General features: G+C 42.2%; 1 protein-coding gene across 1 annotated transcript in view; it reads left to right on the forward strand.

Annotated features, from left to right (window-relative positions):
* Nucleotides 1-2,194: 2,194 nt before the first annotated feature.
* The window catches only part of alpk2.S (alpha kinase 2 S homeolog), a 28,150-nt gene continuing 13,065 nt past the window's right edge, over nt 2,195-17,279 (forward strand). Inside the window, exons 1-4 of the mRNA XM_018244546.2 lie at nt 2,195-2,361; nt 3,449-4,896; nt 11,168-12,452; nt 16,809-16,956. Of these exons, the coding sequence (XP_018100035.1) occupies nt 3,622-4,896; nt 11,168-12,452; nt 16,809-16,956 (2,708 nt within the window). The 5' untranslated portion in view covers nt 2,195-2,361; nt 3,449-3,621. The remainder of the gene's footprint in view (nt 2,362-3,448; nt 4,897-11,167; nt 12,453-16,808; nt 16,957-17,279) is intronic.

Raw genomic sequence — 17,279 nt, forward strand, 5'->3', positions numbered from 1 at the left:
GCAAATGTGCGGAGCCTGCAGGGTTCCAGAACCGGGTTTTGTATAGTGCACATACAAGGGATGGTTTTGCTCCTCTTTCATCCAAATGTTTCCATGGTCCATGTGTTATTAAAGTCACGCACTTTGTCAGGGAGAAACAACTATATTTAGCTGACTTTAAATAGCTGGGAAAGAAAGCTTACCTGGGTTGCGTGCTTGCACAAAAACAAGCCTGGGATTAGGCCGTTGTGAAGGGGAATTATTTGGGATTTTCCAGGCATTAGCTATCAAAGTCCCCGTGATATCTAGACAGGAGTATTTTATTGCTTTCTGTCTGTATAACATTTGCCTCTGGAATTAATACACAAGCTGTCAAAGAGAATCTCTGCTAACTAGAATATGATGTCCTGAGCATGGCAACTGCTTCTAGCTACCAGTAAAGGGCGATCAGCAACCCAACTGCCCTGCAGTGCCCCTGAGGGACATGAAGAAGGAGGGACACTTACTTTCGATTATGTATTGAGAATAACCATATTGCTAAATGTGATTCTTACTCTTGTAGCATTATGTCAGTTCTTGAGACCTCTTGGGTATTGCAAGCTTCAGGGCAATTGGGTAGTTGGGAACCCGGGTGCTGCCTTTTTTATACAGTCCCTGCTCTCATGCTCCTCTTGAGGGGCCTTCCAATTCCAGTCTTCCAGTTGGCTGGCTTAGGGAACAAAGGTATTCCTGATACAACCCATTTCATTGACCATGTCTTGATACACCCAAACCACACACAAACTGACCCACACTATGCCCAAATCTACCCACAACCACTTTCTATGTCAGGAGAAGGGGATATTTGTCAATAACACCTATACCACTGAAGTCACCAACATTAAACTGGGATACCATTACCCACTACCCTTGTGCATTTTTGGCTTTTTACAACAAAACACTAGATTTTTTACATGACTTAATGTGCTTATACCATGGTTGGTTGGGCAACATTGGCTTTTTGGGTATGAACACATTTCCCCAGCTACTTCCTTGCAGAGTATGGTAGGAAAGGGTCACCACCCTACAGTTTCAATAAACTAAGCACCATTGGTCATTGCAAGGGTAACCATTAACAGATATTTACAGGTAGAGCACAGTGTGTGACTCCTAAGTCAATATAGCGTCTAATAAATCAGTAGCCACCTTATAGGTAGGTCACAACAGCACTTACAGTTGTGTTTCCAAGGGAATGTCTATGACTACTCACTGGAGTCCCTACTCTCATGGACATCACCTTAGGTTTTCACCCCTCCACTCTTGTTGTCAGAACCCTGGTTTGCTATTGCTATCTAACCAACTCCTAACTCTGATGTCTAGGGTGAGCTATAAGAAGGACAGACCTCTCTCCAAGTGGAGACCCACCGAGGTCCTCTGATACCTCAAGGTCCATCTTTTTACTGGGGCATTTTTCCTTAGGTTCCCAGGCACCATCCATCTTCTGCATCCCATGCCAAAAAGGCTTAACTTGGCATCACCTTACTATACCTACAAAAGGGATACCCCATGACACCCCTTGCCTTAGGCTGAGAGGGCATTCTAAATGCCACAGGGCATGTGAGAACTGAATGGAATTCCCTTCTGCAGAAAAGAATTAAGCCCTTACCTACAGTTGTCTAAGATTTAGCTTTTTGGTCATTAATGGACATTTTATAAATCTCTGCTGTAGTGGCTGATTGTGCAAAGCGGTAGATGAGATTCTTCTTGGCAAACACATTACTGCATTGTACATCATTCAGTAGTGGAACAGGTGGGTTGCCTTTTCTCCGCTTGGCCTAATGATCCCTTCATTATCTCTGCTTGTTTGGGAACAGCTCCAGGAATGTGTTGTGGGTACAAAAAGGGCTTGAAAAAGTGACAACATTCCATGTTCTCTGTGTTACCATAGAGGGCAAATAGAATGAACATTGTTGTTTGGAGCACCCCCAACTTAATCATCATCTGAAGAAGCACAATGCACACGAATAACAGAAACACCTTGTATAATCTTCTCACTTCATCCTCCATCCAGTTATCCATCACTGATCACCCATGATCTACTTTATTCGGGCCCCATTATTCTATAGGAATGTGCCCTATGGTATAAATTGATCAGTGAAGGGAAAATACACTAGATGTACCTGCGTATAAGTATCAATTAAATCACTTCTTTTTTTCTTTTCTTACACTTAGATTCTTCTCTCTACTTTGGAGTCTCACAGGCCATTGGCTACAGTTGTTGGGTTAGTGGTGCCCGGGAGGAAGACTGGAGCTGGACTGGACTGATGTACCCAATCCATAAAGAAGTCCTACGGAGACTTTGTTTAGCGCCTCCTTACTCACCATGGTATAAGTTGATATAAGGTAACTTTTTTATCTATGGACTAGCTGTACTGCATGAGGCAAACCATGATCATCTCCAGAGTAAGATATTAAATTGTAAGGCTATAGGCACACAGATTGTTGGCTCTGGCTGTTGTCAACCTGCATATTGTTACAGATATTGAGAGATATTCAAATCAATGGAGCAGGGGTACTGAGCAGATCTGCTTCTCTCAGCCTGCGGAAATACACAGCCTGACAACTGACGGACCCAAAAGCCTGGGTGCCCATAACCTAAGGGCTATGATATACATGGGGCAAATTTACTAAACGGTGAAGTGTCCGTCGCTAGTGAAAATTCACCTGAAATTCCATTCGCAGGGACATCGCTAATTCACTAACAGGTGTAAAAGACAATTCGCTAGCAAAAAAGTACATCACTAGCGAAGTTTTGCGCCCTTTCGCCAGCGTTTCCTTTGTCACCTTATACCTGGTGAATAGATAAGATGAAGCTACATCCTCCTCAATCTTATGTCAGTGACATCATATACTGTATGCCGGAAAGTTATAAACATTGTTTAAAAAAGTTGGCGTCCCAAAAACAAACCTCTGCCCTAACCCTAACAAAACAGTGCCCTCTAGAGCTCACAAGACTTAGAACTACAGGTATGGGACCTGTTATCCAAAATGCTTGGGACCTGGGGTTTCCTGGATAATGAATCTTTTCGTAATTTGGATCTTCATACCTCAAGTCTACTTGAAAATCATGTAAACATTAAATAAACCCAATAGGCTGGTTTTGCTTCCAATAAGGATTAATTATATCTTAGTTGGGATCAAGTAAAAGCTACTGTTTTATTATTACAGAGAAAAAGGAAATCATTTTTAAAAATTCAGATTATTTGGATACAAGGGAGTCTATGGGGAACAGCCTTTCCATAATCCGGAGCTTTCAGGATAACGGGTTTCCGAATAACAGATCCCATACTTGTATTACTATTACTATTATTGTTAGGAAAAGCTAAATAGAACAGTAATTGTTTTGAGAATTCGTAGTTGCTCAGTCTAAGGTTCCTACAACCCTGTTCATCCCTATATAATTTCCTTTTCTTATTATTTTGCCCTATAGGAATGAACCAAAGAGCTAGCAAACATAACAGCACCATGAAGGCAATCCCTAATGGTTTGATGGTCGCAAACCCAATACTGGAATGTTCTGAGTCTGTTCCTTTGAGAAGTGCATAACACAAGTCGAAAAATAATTTTGGGGTATTTTTTACTTTAAGCCAAAGACTTGGAGCAATGGAGGAATTTCCAAACACCGAGGGACCCAAATATGACCAAACCCTTAATATTGATTCATTTATTGAGTACTTAATGGGCATCCCAGGTGATCAGAGCTCAGAAAATGAAAATTGGGAAGAGAACAATGAAAACAGTTTGATTTTGGATGCTGGAACTGATGCAACCCAACATTCCAAGCAGGTGTTAGACCCAATAAACACCCAAAAAACTGCGGTTATCGGAAACAAGGAAAATAAAGAATCTGGTGATAAATTTTTCACGTGCCACACACACAATATGGATCGTGTGTATTGTACGTGGCTTGGCACTAATTACTGGTACATGTATGCAAAGCCATACTGGGACACTCAGCTGCCTTCAGAAGAGGAACTTTTTGATGATCGTCTCAACTATTTGGAATGTTCTGATGTCATGACCGATTATACCAATGGAATCTTGGAACCGGCCCTGTTAGACTCTGACCCTAGATCTTTACTGGAAAGTGACCAGTGCGATGAGACAAAGCAAAGCCTGGATTACCTAAATGGGTGTGATCTTGCTCCTAGTGGTGTGACTGCTTTGAATGAAGTGTCGGATAACAGTGTAGATGAGGAGGGTGCCTTTACTGGACTCTCCCAGACTCCCCCACAGCCAACAGAAGAAGCTGTACTCTCCAGGGATCGCCTGGAAGCTCTACAGTCAGAGATGGTTATAACTGTGAGGCACCAACAAGATGAAACCTCTAGTGTGAAAAGCAAAGAGAGATGTAAACTGCCTTTCTCTGCAGCCGCCATTCAGAATGACCAGGCTGGCATTGAGGAAGATAACAAAGAGAACAGCCTTGTTGGAGAACTGTCTACTCATGACAAACAATTCCTTGGTCATACTCTAGTGGAACACCTCTCGGCAAACAGTATTGACACCTCTGTGAATATTAAATGTATGAACCCACGGACAGATGAACACATGGAGACTTCTCTTATACCGACCTCCCCAGGCACGGAGACAGCAAGTGAGAAGCAGTACCTGGAAGAGATAAAGTTCATGCCTCTTGGAGAGAATGGTCCCTCAAAGTCCCCAGAGGTGGAATCAAACCAAAAGTTCTACGGTATAAGTTTAACTGACATAAATAGAGCTCTTCCATCCCAGAGTAAAGAGAAAAATGAAGGGCAAGACTACAAGAAAACAGCAGATGCGGTTTCCAAGCTTTTGGAGCAACAGGTGGCCAACAAGTGCCGCTGTAACATGGAATGCCCTGCAGGAAGGAACTCCAAGGAAAACACGGCACTTACAGTAAGTTTCCCCTTCTGCCCCATGAGTCTGTGCCTGTGACTATTGTGTCTTTTTGGAGAAAAGGAGTGTTTAAATCCTAGCAACCATTCAGGGAGGTGTGAGTGACAGCTACAGCTGGGAAAGAGGGAAACAAATGGTTAAAATAAAGGGTCAGCCAATCAGCAAGCTCTCCTAATTATAGATAAAGGCTGGTAAGAGCTGGAGTCTTTAATAGGGTTGGGGACAGCTGTATGGGGAAATCTGATATAAATTCTTATGCACAGAATATATAGCTCGGGTGTATGTTAACCCATTCAGCAGAAGATTGTCTTTTTGTATTACTTTAGGGGCTAAGGCATGAACAGGGATATAACAGAATATAACAGAATAGGGACACTTTTGGGGCCAGAGACGGGCTACAAACCATGTTCCATGCGGCTTTAGCCGAAATAAATATTGCTCGTAAAGTTCTTATTGTGAATTCACAGATACAAAATATATGTTAGCTGCAGTAATCAACAAACATGATTAGCTGTGTTATTTCATAGAAACACAACTTAATACAGTATTATTTTTGCACCCTGCCCCATTTGCTCTTATACCTGCACCCGTCAGCACTTCTCCCAGAATACTGAGCACTGCTGTATGCATAAGGGACATGATATAGGACATCCCTTGGGCACCCCGTAGCTTATATGCCATTCAGATGCCCAGCCTAGGAAATGTCAATGGGCACAAAACACAACAGGGCCCTGTACTAAGATAGGAAAAGGGATGCTTTGCATCAACAGAGCAGTTGATGCAGTGCTTTATTCATGGGTTTTTGCATTATATTTTTGAGTGCCAATACCTTTTCTATGGGTGCTAAGTGCTAAGTGAAAGGCAGGAAGTGCAAAAAATCCTAGGTGGGACCTGACCAGAAGACCCCAAGGGCAAAGTATTCACAAAGCCAACTTTGCCAACATTTATTTTCATTGCATACGTTAGCGACCAATATTGCATTCCCCTGTATGAGACAAGACACATGAACTTCAGACTGTTGCAAAGTTTGTCCCCTTAGTTTACAACAGAACCTATTTTTATCTTGCACAGAATCAGATCTGAATGTGTCTCTCAGTTCACATGGGGTCCTGTACTCGTCAGGTCAGCCGTACATGTGGGCGGAGAAGCATTAGGCCACTCCTCCAGGGAACTAGGAGAACCAGCAGGGTAACATGAACCAATGATAAAAGAGAAGATATAGAAGGAAGGGGAGAAAACAGGAGATGAAACAAGACCAGAACGTTTTTTTTAAGAAAGATTAGAAGAGATGGAGAGGTGGGAAGGAGGGAAAGGATGTGAAAAGCAAGATGGCAGGAGAAAAAACAAAACAACAATAAAGAAGAAGGAAAAGAGACTGTTCATTAGGTTCATTATACATTCAATATAGTTTTTTTGTCAGTAACAATTTCCCTTTATAATTTGAATGAACCAAGGAGAGGTTGTAATGTTTAGTCATCCCTACATAGTGTGTGTCCCCTCTTTCAGCATAATATGCATTGAAGTCAATAATGTTGTTTTTGGCCATTTTACTCCACAAATGACATCAAAGTCAATGAGTGTTTCCGATGGCAAAACACAAAATGTCTCAACAAATCCGTGTGTGCAGAAACAATTCGCTCATGACTAGTTGCAGGTAGGGTTGCCACCTGCCCGGTACTTTACCAGCCTGGCCAGTAAAAATGATGCTAATGTTATTAAAAAGAAAAAACAGCAAGAATATAGGAAGGCCGGTATTTTTTTCCAGAAAACGAGGAAACCCTAGTTTCAGGGCTTGAGGGCTAATAAGCAGCATGTGATAAGAGGTCAAAGTTTTGCTGCTAAGAGCAGGCCAGTCATGGCTTTTGGGCCTCAGTATTGGCTGCCACCAACAGAAAGTTCCAAGGGCTGGTATTGTCTAATACTTTTATATATAAAGTGCCAAGCATTTTCCATAGAGCAGTAAAAGAGTCAGGAGGATGAGATTCTTTTAAACAATGAAACACGAGGCCTTTGGCTTCTTAGTTCTCTCATAAGAGTCTCCAGTTTCAGATGTAAATTAAGGCCATCCGGATGGCAAGGTCCAAAATCTTTTCCAACAGTCGCCATCCATAAATCAATGACTTCCATCTTACCCGCCTTCATTACATTAGCAGCTCTACGTGCTCACGTTGCAGACTTTTCAGAACATTCTTAAGTGACATTTGCACAGACCCCACAATCTATAACCTGCGTAAGCAAGCAAAATATCCTCCATATTTATCTTCTAACAGCCTGTTAAACAAATAGTGTTTGTACAGTATGTTGTGTAATTAAGTGTTTTAGGGAAAGGGATGTAATGTTTAATCGTCCCTAAATAGTACTTTTAAGGTATAAGGGATATGTGAAGGCCCAATTTAAAGTAGAAGAGGACCAGTAGTGATGTGCTGTTAGGGTTGCCACCTGGCCAGAATTTTACCAGCCTGGCCGGTAAAAATTATGGATGATCCCAATGTTATTAATAGGAAAAAAAGATAAATATATAGGAAGGCCGTTATTTTTTTCCAGAAAAGGTGGCAACCCTATGTGCTATAGATGTTAAGATAAGTCATGGAACATAAGACCTCAGTAAAGCATAAGTCATGGAAGCAAACCCTTATGTAACTGAGCAGCCTAAAGCTCCAGCAAGGAGTGTGAGTGGCTGATATCAACCACCATAGGTTTGGTGGGTTGGATAATGGGTAAATCTCCGTCAATAGGCTTCACCATGTGCCCTGTAACTGGCACCATGTTTGATTACTACAACCCAATAGGTTGCTAATAACCTGTTGCTAATGAATGCTACTGAAATACTGTGCAAATTTACATCTGGTACATCCTTAAAGGCATTTCTGAGTCCTTCATAGCCCTGCACTTCTCAGCTCCAGTGTCAGACCTGTTTTTCCAGGGCACTACTGGGCCATGACCTTAAGGGTCTTATCCCCTTCTTGAACCCCTCTCCACTGGGAGCTCTGGCACATACCCCCTCTCCTGGGCCTGTTGCTCTCAGTCTACAGGGGGAAGGGTGGTTTGGGGGCCTTCAGAACCTGGCCCTCAGGAAAGGAGGAAGGCAGTCCATGATGGCCAGGGCCCACCAGATTTCGAGCTGACTCTGCTTGGCTCCTGTCTCTACATATCTGATCCCATCTCCTCATACACTCCCTCCTGGTGATTATGCTCAGCTTGGGACAGTCTATTGTCCATACATGAGTTGCATGTTAAACCATTCTCCCTGATAGCCTCATGTCTCTGGAACACTCTACCATATTATATCAGACAAGCTCCACTCTGTTCTCAAACCTCCTTAAGAATCACTTCCTAGAGGAAGCATTTCAATAAAAGACTTGCTCTGCAACAAAGCATCCCAAACTACAACTGTTCTCCTCCATATTTAGTTTGAGTATGACTCCTTTACCTCATGAGATCTGGAGGAAGTTTGTGAGAAAGTCATAGTTATCATACTTTAAATGGAAATGTTCACCTTAGGATTGTTTTCTGGCAGGAAAGTGCCATCTCTCCCAACCTGCCCCCAATCTACTGAAGGTGAAAGAGACAGAACTGTTTGGTAGGAGTTGCCCAATAGTCCATATGTCCTCTGCCAATAGGTTACTACCTACAATTTAGCCATCAACATATTTTCCACATGTTCCAATTATCAGTCTTTGATCAGTCAATGAACAGTGTTTGTGGATCTTACTTGAAAACAACTGATCTGTCCCTCATAGGGTCCTGTGGGTGTCTAAGATGTTTATTTATTTTTGGTCATTGTGTAGTATTGTTCTGTTCTACTGCTTGGGATGTGCTGCCTACCTCTGTGGTATAAATAAAATTACATTTGTATGAGGAACCTGTTATATTCCAGGCACTGCTCCTCCTGCTTGAGCCACAGGAGGCGGTGTGGTGGTGGTCTGGCTCTGATAAGATGTCTGTTGCCTTGCTGCCTCCAGGTCAGCCTTCCTTCATACACACCCTCTATCCAGTTTAGGGCAATTGCTCATTCTGCTGCCCAGCAGATCCAGGCCATCTCTTATGTGCAGGTTGTGTTTTGTAGTTCTTAAGTGGTTTTAATAATGGAAAAATGCTCCTGATTGGACAGGATTGATTCTTCAGGCTGCTGATGGCATCTCTTTTCTTTAGCAATCATGGGCTAGACTATCTACATGACTCCCTGTGGTATCTGGTCATTGGAGAGACTCTACTGGACTGATCTGCACACTTGTTGACATCTTTGATCGAGAAGTGCTAGACAAGAAACATTTTCAGGGAAAATATTCTCAAATGGACCAGCAATTGCTCTCCATTGGGCAGATGGGCAGGGGTGAACTTACAGACCAATAATTCTCTCTTATCCTTCAGGTACAGCAATATTTTGTTAAATGTAGGCCCCCAAATTATTTAGTTATTAAAATGAGAAAGGGAATCATTTGCATAGCACTTTTCTCCATGGGACTCAAAGCGCTTTTACAGCAAGCAACAAAGCTGTTATAGGGGCACTAAGTAGCTGGGACAACAGGAGATTAAGTGACTTCTCCAGGAACACAAAGAGTTGCCACAGGGAATCAAACCAGGGTCTCTAGTGTGAGATCCGACATCAAAGGCTGATCGCTTGACCTCTAGGCCAGCTCCTCCATCATTTAAAAACGACTCTAACATGTAATCTGGGTTTAAGGCATGCTGGTGTAGTCACATAAAATTTGTTGTCAAGAACCCCAAAAGCGTGGCTGTAAACAGAATTAGAAAGGCAGTGCTAAAAAAAACTAATGTTGCACATATACTGTGCATCAGTCAGGGTACTAAGAAGCTGGTAGACCCATTCTGGTATGTGCAGCCTAGTGCAGCCTGGTACTGTTACCATGAAACAGTTAATTCCAGTAGAATGTACAATCATTGGGTCACACAGGCCCTGATGAAGGTCGTACCTGATTGAAAAGCTTCTAATCCCCCAGCCACTCTACTGAATTAATCCCATATCTATAGCCCCCTCTATGGGCAATACTTAAGATAACTCGATTGAACTCGATGGACATGTGTCTTTTTTCAGCCTTACTTACTATGTTACTATGTTACTATGTAACTGCACACATAGAGATGTATTGCTCCCCATTGTTCCAGAGCCGATTTCATGAAACTGCTGCTGCGGTGGACAGGTTTCATGCATTTCACATGTAGTGTCAAGGGGCCAAGTTCACACTGGAACATGGAAGGGTTGAAGAATATGTGAGGCATTTGCTTCATGCTGTTAGTTTTCTTTTAGCCAGCCTTCCATCAAGTGGAAAGGCCAAAAATTTGAGCATGGCTGTGGGTTGGATGGGCCTCTTTTATTCACTTGCACCAACCCTCTAATGACATAACGTTAGGGCTTATCACGATGGTACTTCCTGTTAATTATGACATCTTATTTTTTAGTAAGTAAGACTGCATCCCCCACCCTATTATAACCATTCAGACCTCTTCTACATGATAACTATATTGTAAAAATAATTGAAGATAATTGACCACTAAAGACCATGTAAGGTTCTCTGGACCATGTTCTTTGTCTGTCTAATGCTCAAAGTACCCTAAAGTACCCTAAAGTGCCCTGTGTTCCAGTCTGGATTCCACAATCAGACCTCAATGAATCTTTTGCAGATGAATGAAAATAGATGTGGCCACACACAGGCTGTTGAAAGCTCCCTTCTTGGTCTTTCTTGACCAATTCTGCATGGCCCAGGTATGGGGGACTCCCTAATGTCTGTAGACAAGTTAGAATATACTCTTGAATGAGGTCTGCATTACTGAAAGCTCTGCCCAGGAGTGCAGAGGGCCCAGTAAAGCCCTAATTAATGAGCAGTTTTAATATGTCCTGGTAGAATAGAACTTCTCAATGTTCAAATTGAATTTACTGTGGAATCCAGTAACATATTTTTAAGCCACTGCCCATGTTATGGTGTGATTCTTACCAAAAGGTTAGATCGGACGGATATGGCCCAGGCAAAGATCCATTATTTTTGGTGACCTTGCAATTGAGCAGATCTATTCATGTAGGGCAAGAAAACCGAACTGCTTGGCTCCTGCCTATGAAAGCCAATCCAGGTCCAAAAAATAAAACATTTTAAAAATTTTTGAAAATGTAATTATAATATATTTTACTTTATGATAAATAAGAGATACACATACAGCAATTAGCTCTTCGAATGTCAACTACAGTGATATGGATCAAAATGAGCATCTTTCTTTTGATATTCAACAAAATCCTTTTATTTTATTGGATTTACAGGTTACAAGTGGCAATAAACTCTGCAGCCTTCTGTCTAAAAAAAGCAGCCAGTTAAGCCCGAAATACAAAACCTCCACAGAAGTTTCTGGAAATGATATCAATGGGCTCCCCATAATACAAAATGACTGTTCTTTTCACAAACCCAACATCATGCCAAAGGACATTTCTTTAACTTTATTGAAGGAAAATACACATTATACCCAGCCATTTGAAAATAAAGACATTTTGGGAGAAAGCGTGTTTCCTGGTTCACAGTTTTCTTCTGCAGACAAGTCATTAGGCAAAATGGAAAAAGGAACCCAACTTACTGAATCTGTAAATGTTAAAGGCTCATTGGACTCTAAAACACATGAGAATGTTGTGGATACTTTAGCAGGAATCAAGAGAAATACTGAGCAAGGCAGTAATCCTTGTTATAAAAATACAGACTATGGTGGAATGTTTAGCCGTGGAGTCACAGATCAACTCAAAATGAATTTTTTAGATATAACAAAGAAAGCAAAGGGTTTGCCTATGCAAGAACTTCAAACAGATAAAATTCCAGATGCTAAAAGAAGGCCTTCAAATCAAGAAGTCTTAAAAGATTCACAACCTGTGAATTTAAAGCCCAGTAAGAATGTGTCTTGTGCTGACAACTCCATCCCAATCAAAGGCAAAGCTCCCTGCAGTAGCAGTAGCACCAAAACCAAAGGGAAACCTTCTCGTGAAAGTCTAACGGAGGGGCTTCAAGGCACAGAACAATTGCTGCAGATCTACAGTGGGAATTTGACTAGTAACAGAGAACTTCTAAATGGTGGTGTTATCTGTAAAGTAAAACTGGGTAAGAGTACAGCATCGACCACCTTGACATCAAAGCCAGAGGAACAAGGTTCTTCTGGTGGAACAGAGCACAAAGATTCAGATGAGGACGATAATGCAGATGACATTCCAAATTCCCAAGAGCTGTTATTTATCTCTGAGGATTCTGATGTATATCAAACTATTGAGTTGGATACTAGAAAAGATAGCAGCCAAAAGCCCCAAGGCCTAAACACATTGGCAAATGAACTCCAAAAACCAAGTGGCTCACAAACTCCAGTTGATATGCTGGAGATCAAAGTAGAAAATAATACGACTAAAAGAACATTAAATGTACAAGGGAAGGAATCCTGCTCACATTCAAACATCCATGACGAACAGACATTGGGGGTAAAGGAGGAATTGCCAGGAGATAAAGAAAAGCTCGTCAAAAAGGAGGACAAGATGGAGACTTCAGCTTCATCTGGGAAAAGTAAAGACAATAAAGGTGAGGAAATTATACAAATCAAACCACTAGGGTTTGTGTTGTAGGTAATATTTCTGCAAAGGAAAGAGCAGCAGAAAAGGACCAGTTGTCCCATAACTCTCCTTATTAGAGTTATAAAATGTCTTACATGGATCCCATGCATGTTTGAATTCCATTAGAACTACTAGAAGAGCAGAGCAAGATGGTGACAATAGAACAAGACTATAAGACCATAAGACACAAAGCTGCCAGGTTTTTGGCCATAGTGTTCCATTTTTTCCCAGACACAAACCTTACAACCCTCATTGGGGACACAAGTTGCTACACGAGAGTCAGATTTTATCCTCGTTAGTCACGTTTCCTTCTGCTCTGACTGGTGATAGGTAGCAGTCAGCAGAGTAGGGATCTTCTGTTTTACCATTTAGTTCTGATCATTGGTGTGTGTGCGGCCTACGTTCCAATGCTCTGAATGAAATAACTATGATCTAAACATTGCTTATGGGGTCACCCAAGTTGATATCTATAATTTCATTTTTGTATCATAGGCTGTGTCATTACTGCCACTTATTTTATGACACCTGATTGGTTTAGGGTCCCAATAAAATCTAGTGTCAACAGGTTTATAGCCTGCAGTGAAACAGGAGCTCCCCAGAAACAGCTCACGCCACACAGGCTTTTTTCAAGCCATTTAACTGTGGTCGACATCTGTCTAACTGAGTAGGACTCACATGCCCTGCTTTACTAATCATCAATAATTCATAAGATTAAATCACCTGGTACTATTCTATGCACTGATTCTCTATTGTGTCGGTGGCCTTTATTAGTTATCAGGGTGCATAGTCTCTGTACCCAAAGTCTTCTTTCTATTGACTTCCTTTCAGAAATATCTGATGTAACTAGATGTTACTAAGCCCCACTGAAAAGTCAATTTATGTTTCCTTTACTAAAGAATTAAACATATGTTAAACATACACTATACTATACTATAGGCGCCATCTCTCCCTACTATACCTGCTATCCCACAGTCACACTCCCTTCCCAGAGACTATTATCCCACTGTTACTATAGACACCATCTCTCCCTACTATACCTGCTATCCCACAGTCACACTCCCTTCCCAGAGACTATTATCCCACTGTTACTATAGACACCATCTCTCCCTACTATACCAGCTATCCCACAGTCACACTCCCTTCCCAGAGACTATTATCCCACTGTTACTATAGGCACCATCTCTCCCTACTATACCTGCTATCCCACAGTCACACTCCCTTCCCAGAGACTATTATCCACAGTTACTATAGACACTATCTCTCCCAACTATATCTGCTATCCCACAGTCACACTCCCTTCCCAGAGACTATTATCCACTGTTACTATAGGCACCATCTCTCCCTACTATACCTGCTATCCCACAGTCACACTCCCTTCCCAGAGACTATTATCTCACTGTTACTATAGGCACCATCTCTCCCTACTATACCTGCTATCCCACAGTCACACTCCCTTCCCAGAGACTATTATCCACAGTTACTATAGACACTATCTCTCCCAACTATATCTGCTATCCCACAGTCACACTCCCTTCCCAGAGACTATTATCCACTGTTACTATAGGCACCATCTCTCCCTACTATACCTGCTATCCCACAGTCACACTCCCTTCCCAGAGACTATTATCCACTGTTACTATAGGCACCATCTCTCCCTACTATACCTGCTATCCCACAGTTACACTCCCTTCCCAGAGACTATTATCCACTGTTACTATAGACACCATCTCTCCCTACTATACCTGCTATCCCACAGTCACACTCCCTTCCCAGAGACTATTATCCACTGTTACTATAGACACCATCTCTCCCTACTATACCTGCTATCCCACAGTCACACTCCCTTCCCAGAGACTATTATCCACTGTTACTATAGGCACCATCTCTCCCTACTATACCTGCTATCCCACAGTCACACTCCCTTCCCAGAGACTATTATCCACTGTTACTATAGGCACCATCTCTCCCTACTATACCTGCTATCCCACAGTCACACTCCCTTCCCAGAGACTATTATCCACCGTTACTATAGGCACCATCTCTCCCTACTAGTGAGTGCAATGAATGCTGTGAGTGCTGGGGGGCAGTGTGGAGCAAGTTGCAGAGAGAGGTGCAGCTGAGGTGCATGTGGTTGATGCAATGCAAGTGAGTGGGGGAGGGCAGGGAAAAAATGGTGTTTATTCTGCTGGGGAGAGCAATGTGCAAGGTGGGAGTGAGAGGGCTGCTGGAGGTAATGTTTGGGAAGGGAGGAGGTTCTTCGCACGTGAGAGGGAAGATGACTCTGATGATCAGATTGATAAGAGAATAAATGTAGTTAAAATTAAGTGGGAGAATGAGAGAGAGGATTTCCCGGGGCGCAGGTTTGTTGCCAGAAACATAATTAAACAGTTGTTGGATTTCACCCCACAAGATATTTATGCTCTAACAAGTGTCACAGATATTGAATTTGACGTCAGTTTTAAATTATCCCAAGGGTTAGAGGAATTCTGGAGGAGGTATCATCTGAAGAAAGAGGCCAAGGAGTGGGAGGGGTTTAGGGTAATACCTGTCTCCAAACCTGAAACTAAAGTAGTGACTATAATGATGAAGAATGAGACGGTACATGAGCAGGACGTCCTCATATGGCTCAGGCGCCAGTGCACTGTCTTATCCCCCCTGGTGCGACTGTTTGATGAGGAGGGTTTCTGGACGGGGGGATATAAAGTCCAAGTTAAACTGCATGTAGAGAAAAATGTTCAGAGTCATCTCCCAAATTCGTTTTTCATTGGGAAAACAAGGGGTGTCTGCTTCTATGTGGGTCAGCCCAGACTATGCTATAAATGTGGGTCCAACAGGCATTATGCCATGAAATGTAATGTACAGAAATGTGCTTTGTGTGGGGAGACTGGGCACCCGAGCAAAGAATGTGTCCAGGCAATAAAGTGTAACCTGTGCATGAAGTCAGGCCATGCTTATAGATCATGCCCCGAAGCCTGGCGCAACATTCAGCGAGCTTGTCCCAATTTGGCACAGGAGATGAGCACCCCAATGCCAGGGGAGAACCTGCCACAGACTGAGACAAGGAGGGAGGAGAGAGCAGAAGGGGTAAGAGAAACAGCTAGAGAGCCCCAAACAGAGGTGAGAGGGAAGGAGGCAGAGAAAGATGGAAGGAAGAGTGACACAGGGAAGAGTGAAAAGACAAAGGTACTGATGTCCCATGAGAAGGGGAGACGAAGGGATGAGTGGAAAGTGGTGGGCAGCAAATCAAAGAAGAAAGTTAAAGAGAATAAGTGCCCTGGTGTAATTCCCATTGAAACTGAAAATAGGTTTGTTTTGCCAGGGGGGAAATCATGGGGGGAATTGGCAGAGGAAGAAGAGGCGAGAATAGAGGAAACACCTGAGAAAAGGAAAAGTCTCCCTTCCGTTATTTCCAGTAGGAAAAAGAGTAAGAGGGAAGAGATTTCTGAATCCCAGGAGGCAGATTGGGAGTCCCTTGAGGAGGAGGAGGAGGAGGAAGGAGGGATTGTGAGCCATGAGACGGGTATAAGGATTCAGGTGAAAAGATCAGGAGGCAAAAGTTCTGACAAGTCTTTAAATAAGAAACATAAAGATGGCTCCTGATATGCATTATATGAACATAACCAGAATGTTAAATCTTGTTTATGGGCTGATGGCGGAAACATGATGCTTTGTAGGAATGTTTATTTTCCTTTTTGATGTATTATTGATTTATTGCTTACTTCTGATCTGATTGAAATGTAATTGTATTTCTTTTGTAATTGTTTAATATTTTAATAAAATTCTCTCCCTACTATACCTGCTATCCCACAGTCACACTCCCTTCCCAGAGACTATTATACACTGTTACTATAGACACCATCTCTCCCTACTATACCTGCTATCCCACAGTCACACTCCCTTCCCAGAGACTATTATCCACTGTTACTATAGACACCATCTCTCCCTACTATACCTGCTATCCCACAGTCACACTCCTTCCCAGAGACTATTATCCACTGTTACTATAGACACCATCTCTCCCTACTATACCTGCTATCCCACAGTCACACTCCCTTCCCAGAGACTATTATCCCACTGTTACTATAGACACCATCTCTTCCTTCTATAACTGCTATCCCACAGCAATTCTTCAATATTCCAAAATGTTGTCCCTGCCAGGACCCCCTAAATACAGCTAAAACAACTACTGGCTAGTCATACAAAAATGTGCCTTGCATTGAACACATTGTTGAACACATCACTGTTGGCTTACAGAGTGGAGGAACCAGTCCAGAATCTGAACTCTGAACAGACATTTACAATAAAATGTTTATTGCATTTTCAGCTCCCAAGTTACTGCACAACATACAGGCTGAAAAGTTCCCTGACTATTCTGGAAATCTAAAATTGTTCTGTCAGTTCAGAGACATCCATGAGGACTCCACAGTCACTTGGACTAAGGACTCAAAGCTGTTGGCTCGGATGCACAGAAGGTAAATACTAATACTGCAATAGATGTGTCTCTGTTGGTTCAGGCCCCCAAAAATTGGAGACGTCAACATCCTACAAAAATGCACCTGCCTTATAGGTCATCAGCTCATCTGGTTACTTTTACACTTATCCAATAGTTCTGCTTGAGTATTGGGTCAGTGCATTTTGGTATTACAGGCAGTCTCACTTTCCCTAAAACCACAATTGTCATTAAATTTATATAAAAAATCAGAACTCAAAAAGCATGAACGGGAAAAGACGCAAAAAGTTCACAAAAACCAAAGCTTTTCTTATTTGTCGATCAATAACTACAACTTTTTCACAT

The sequence above is a fragment of the Xenopus laevis genome, chromosome 1S (assembly GCF_017654675.1).
Source record: "Xenopus laevis strain J_2021 chromosome 1S, Xenopus_laevis_v10.1, whole genome shotgun sequence".
NCBI lineage: Eukaryota > Metazoa > Chordata > Amphibia > Anura > Pipidae > Xenopus > Xenopus laevis.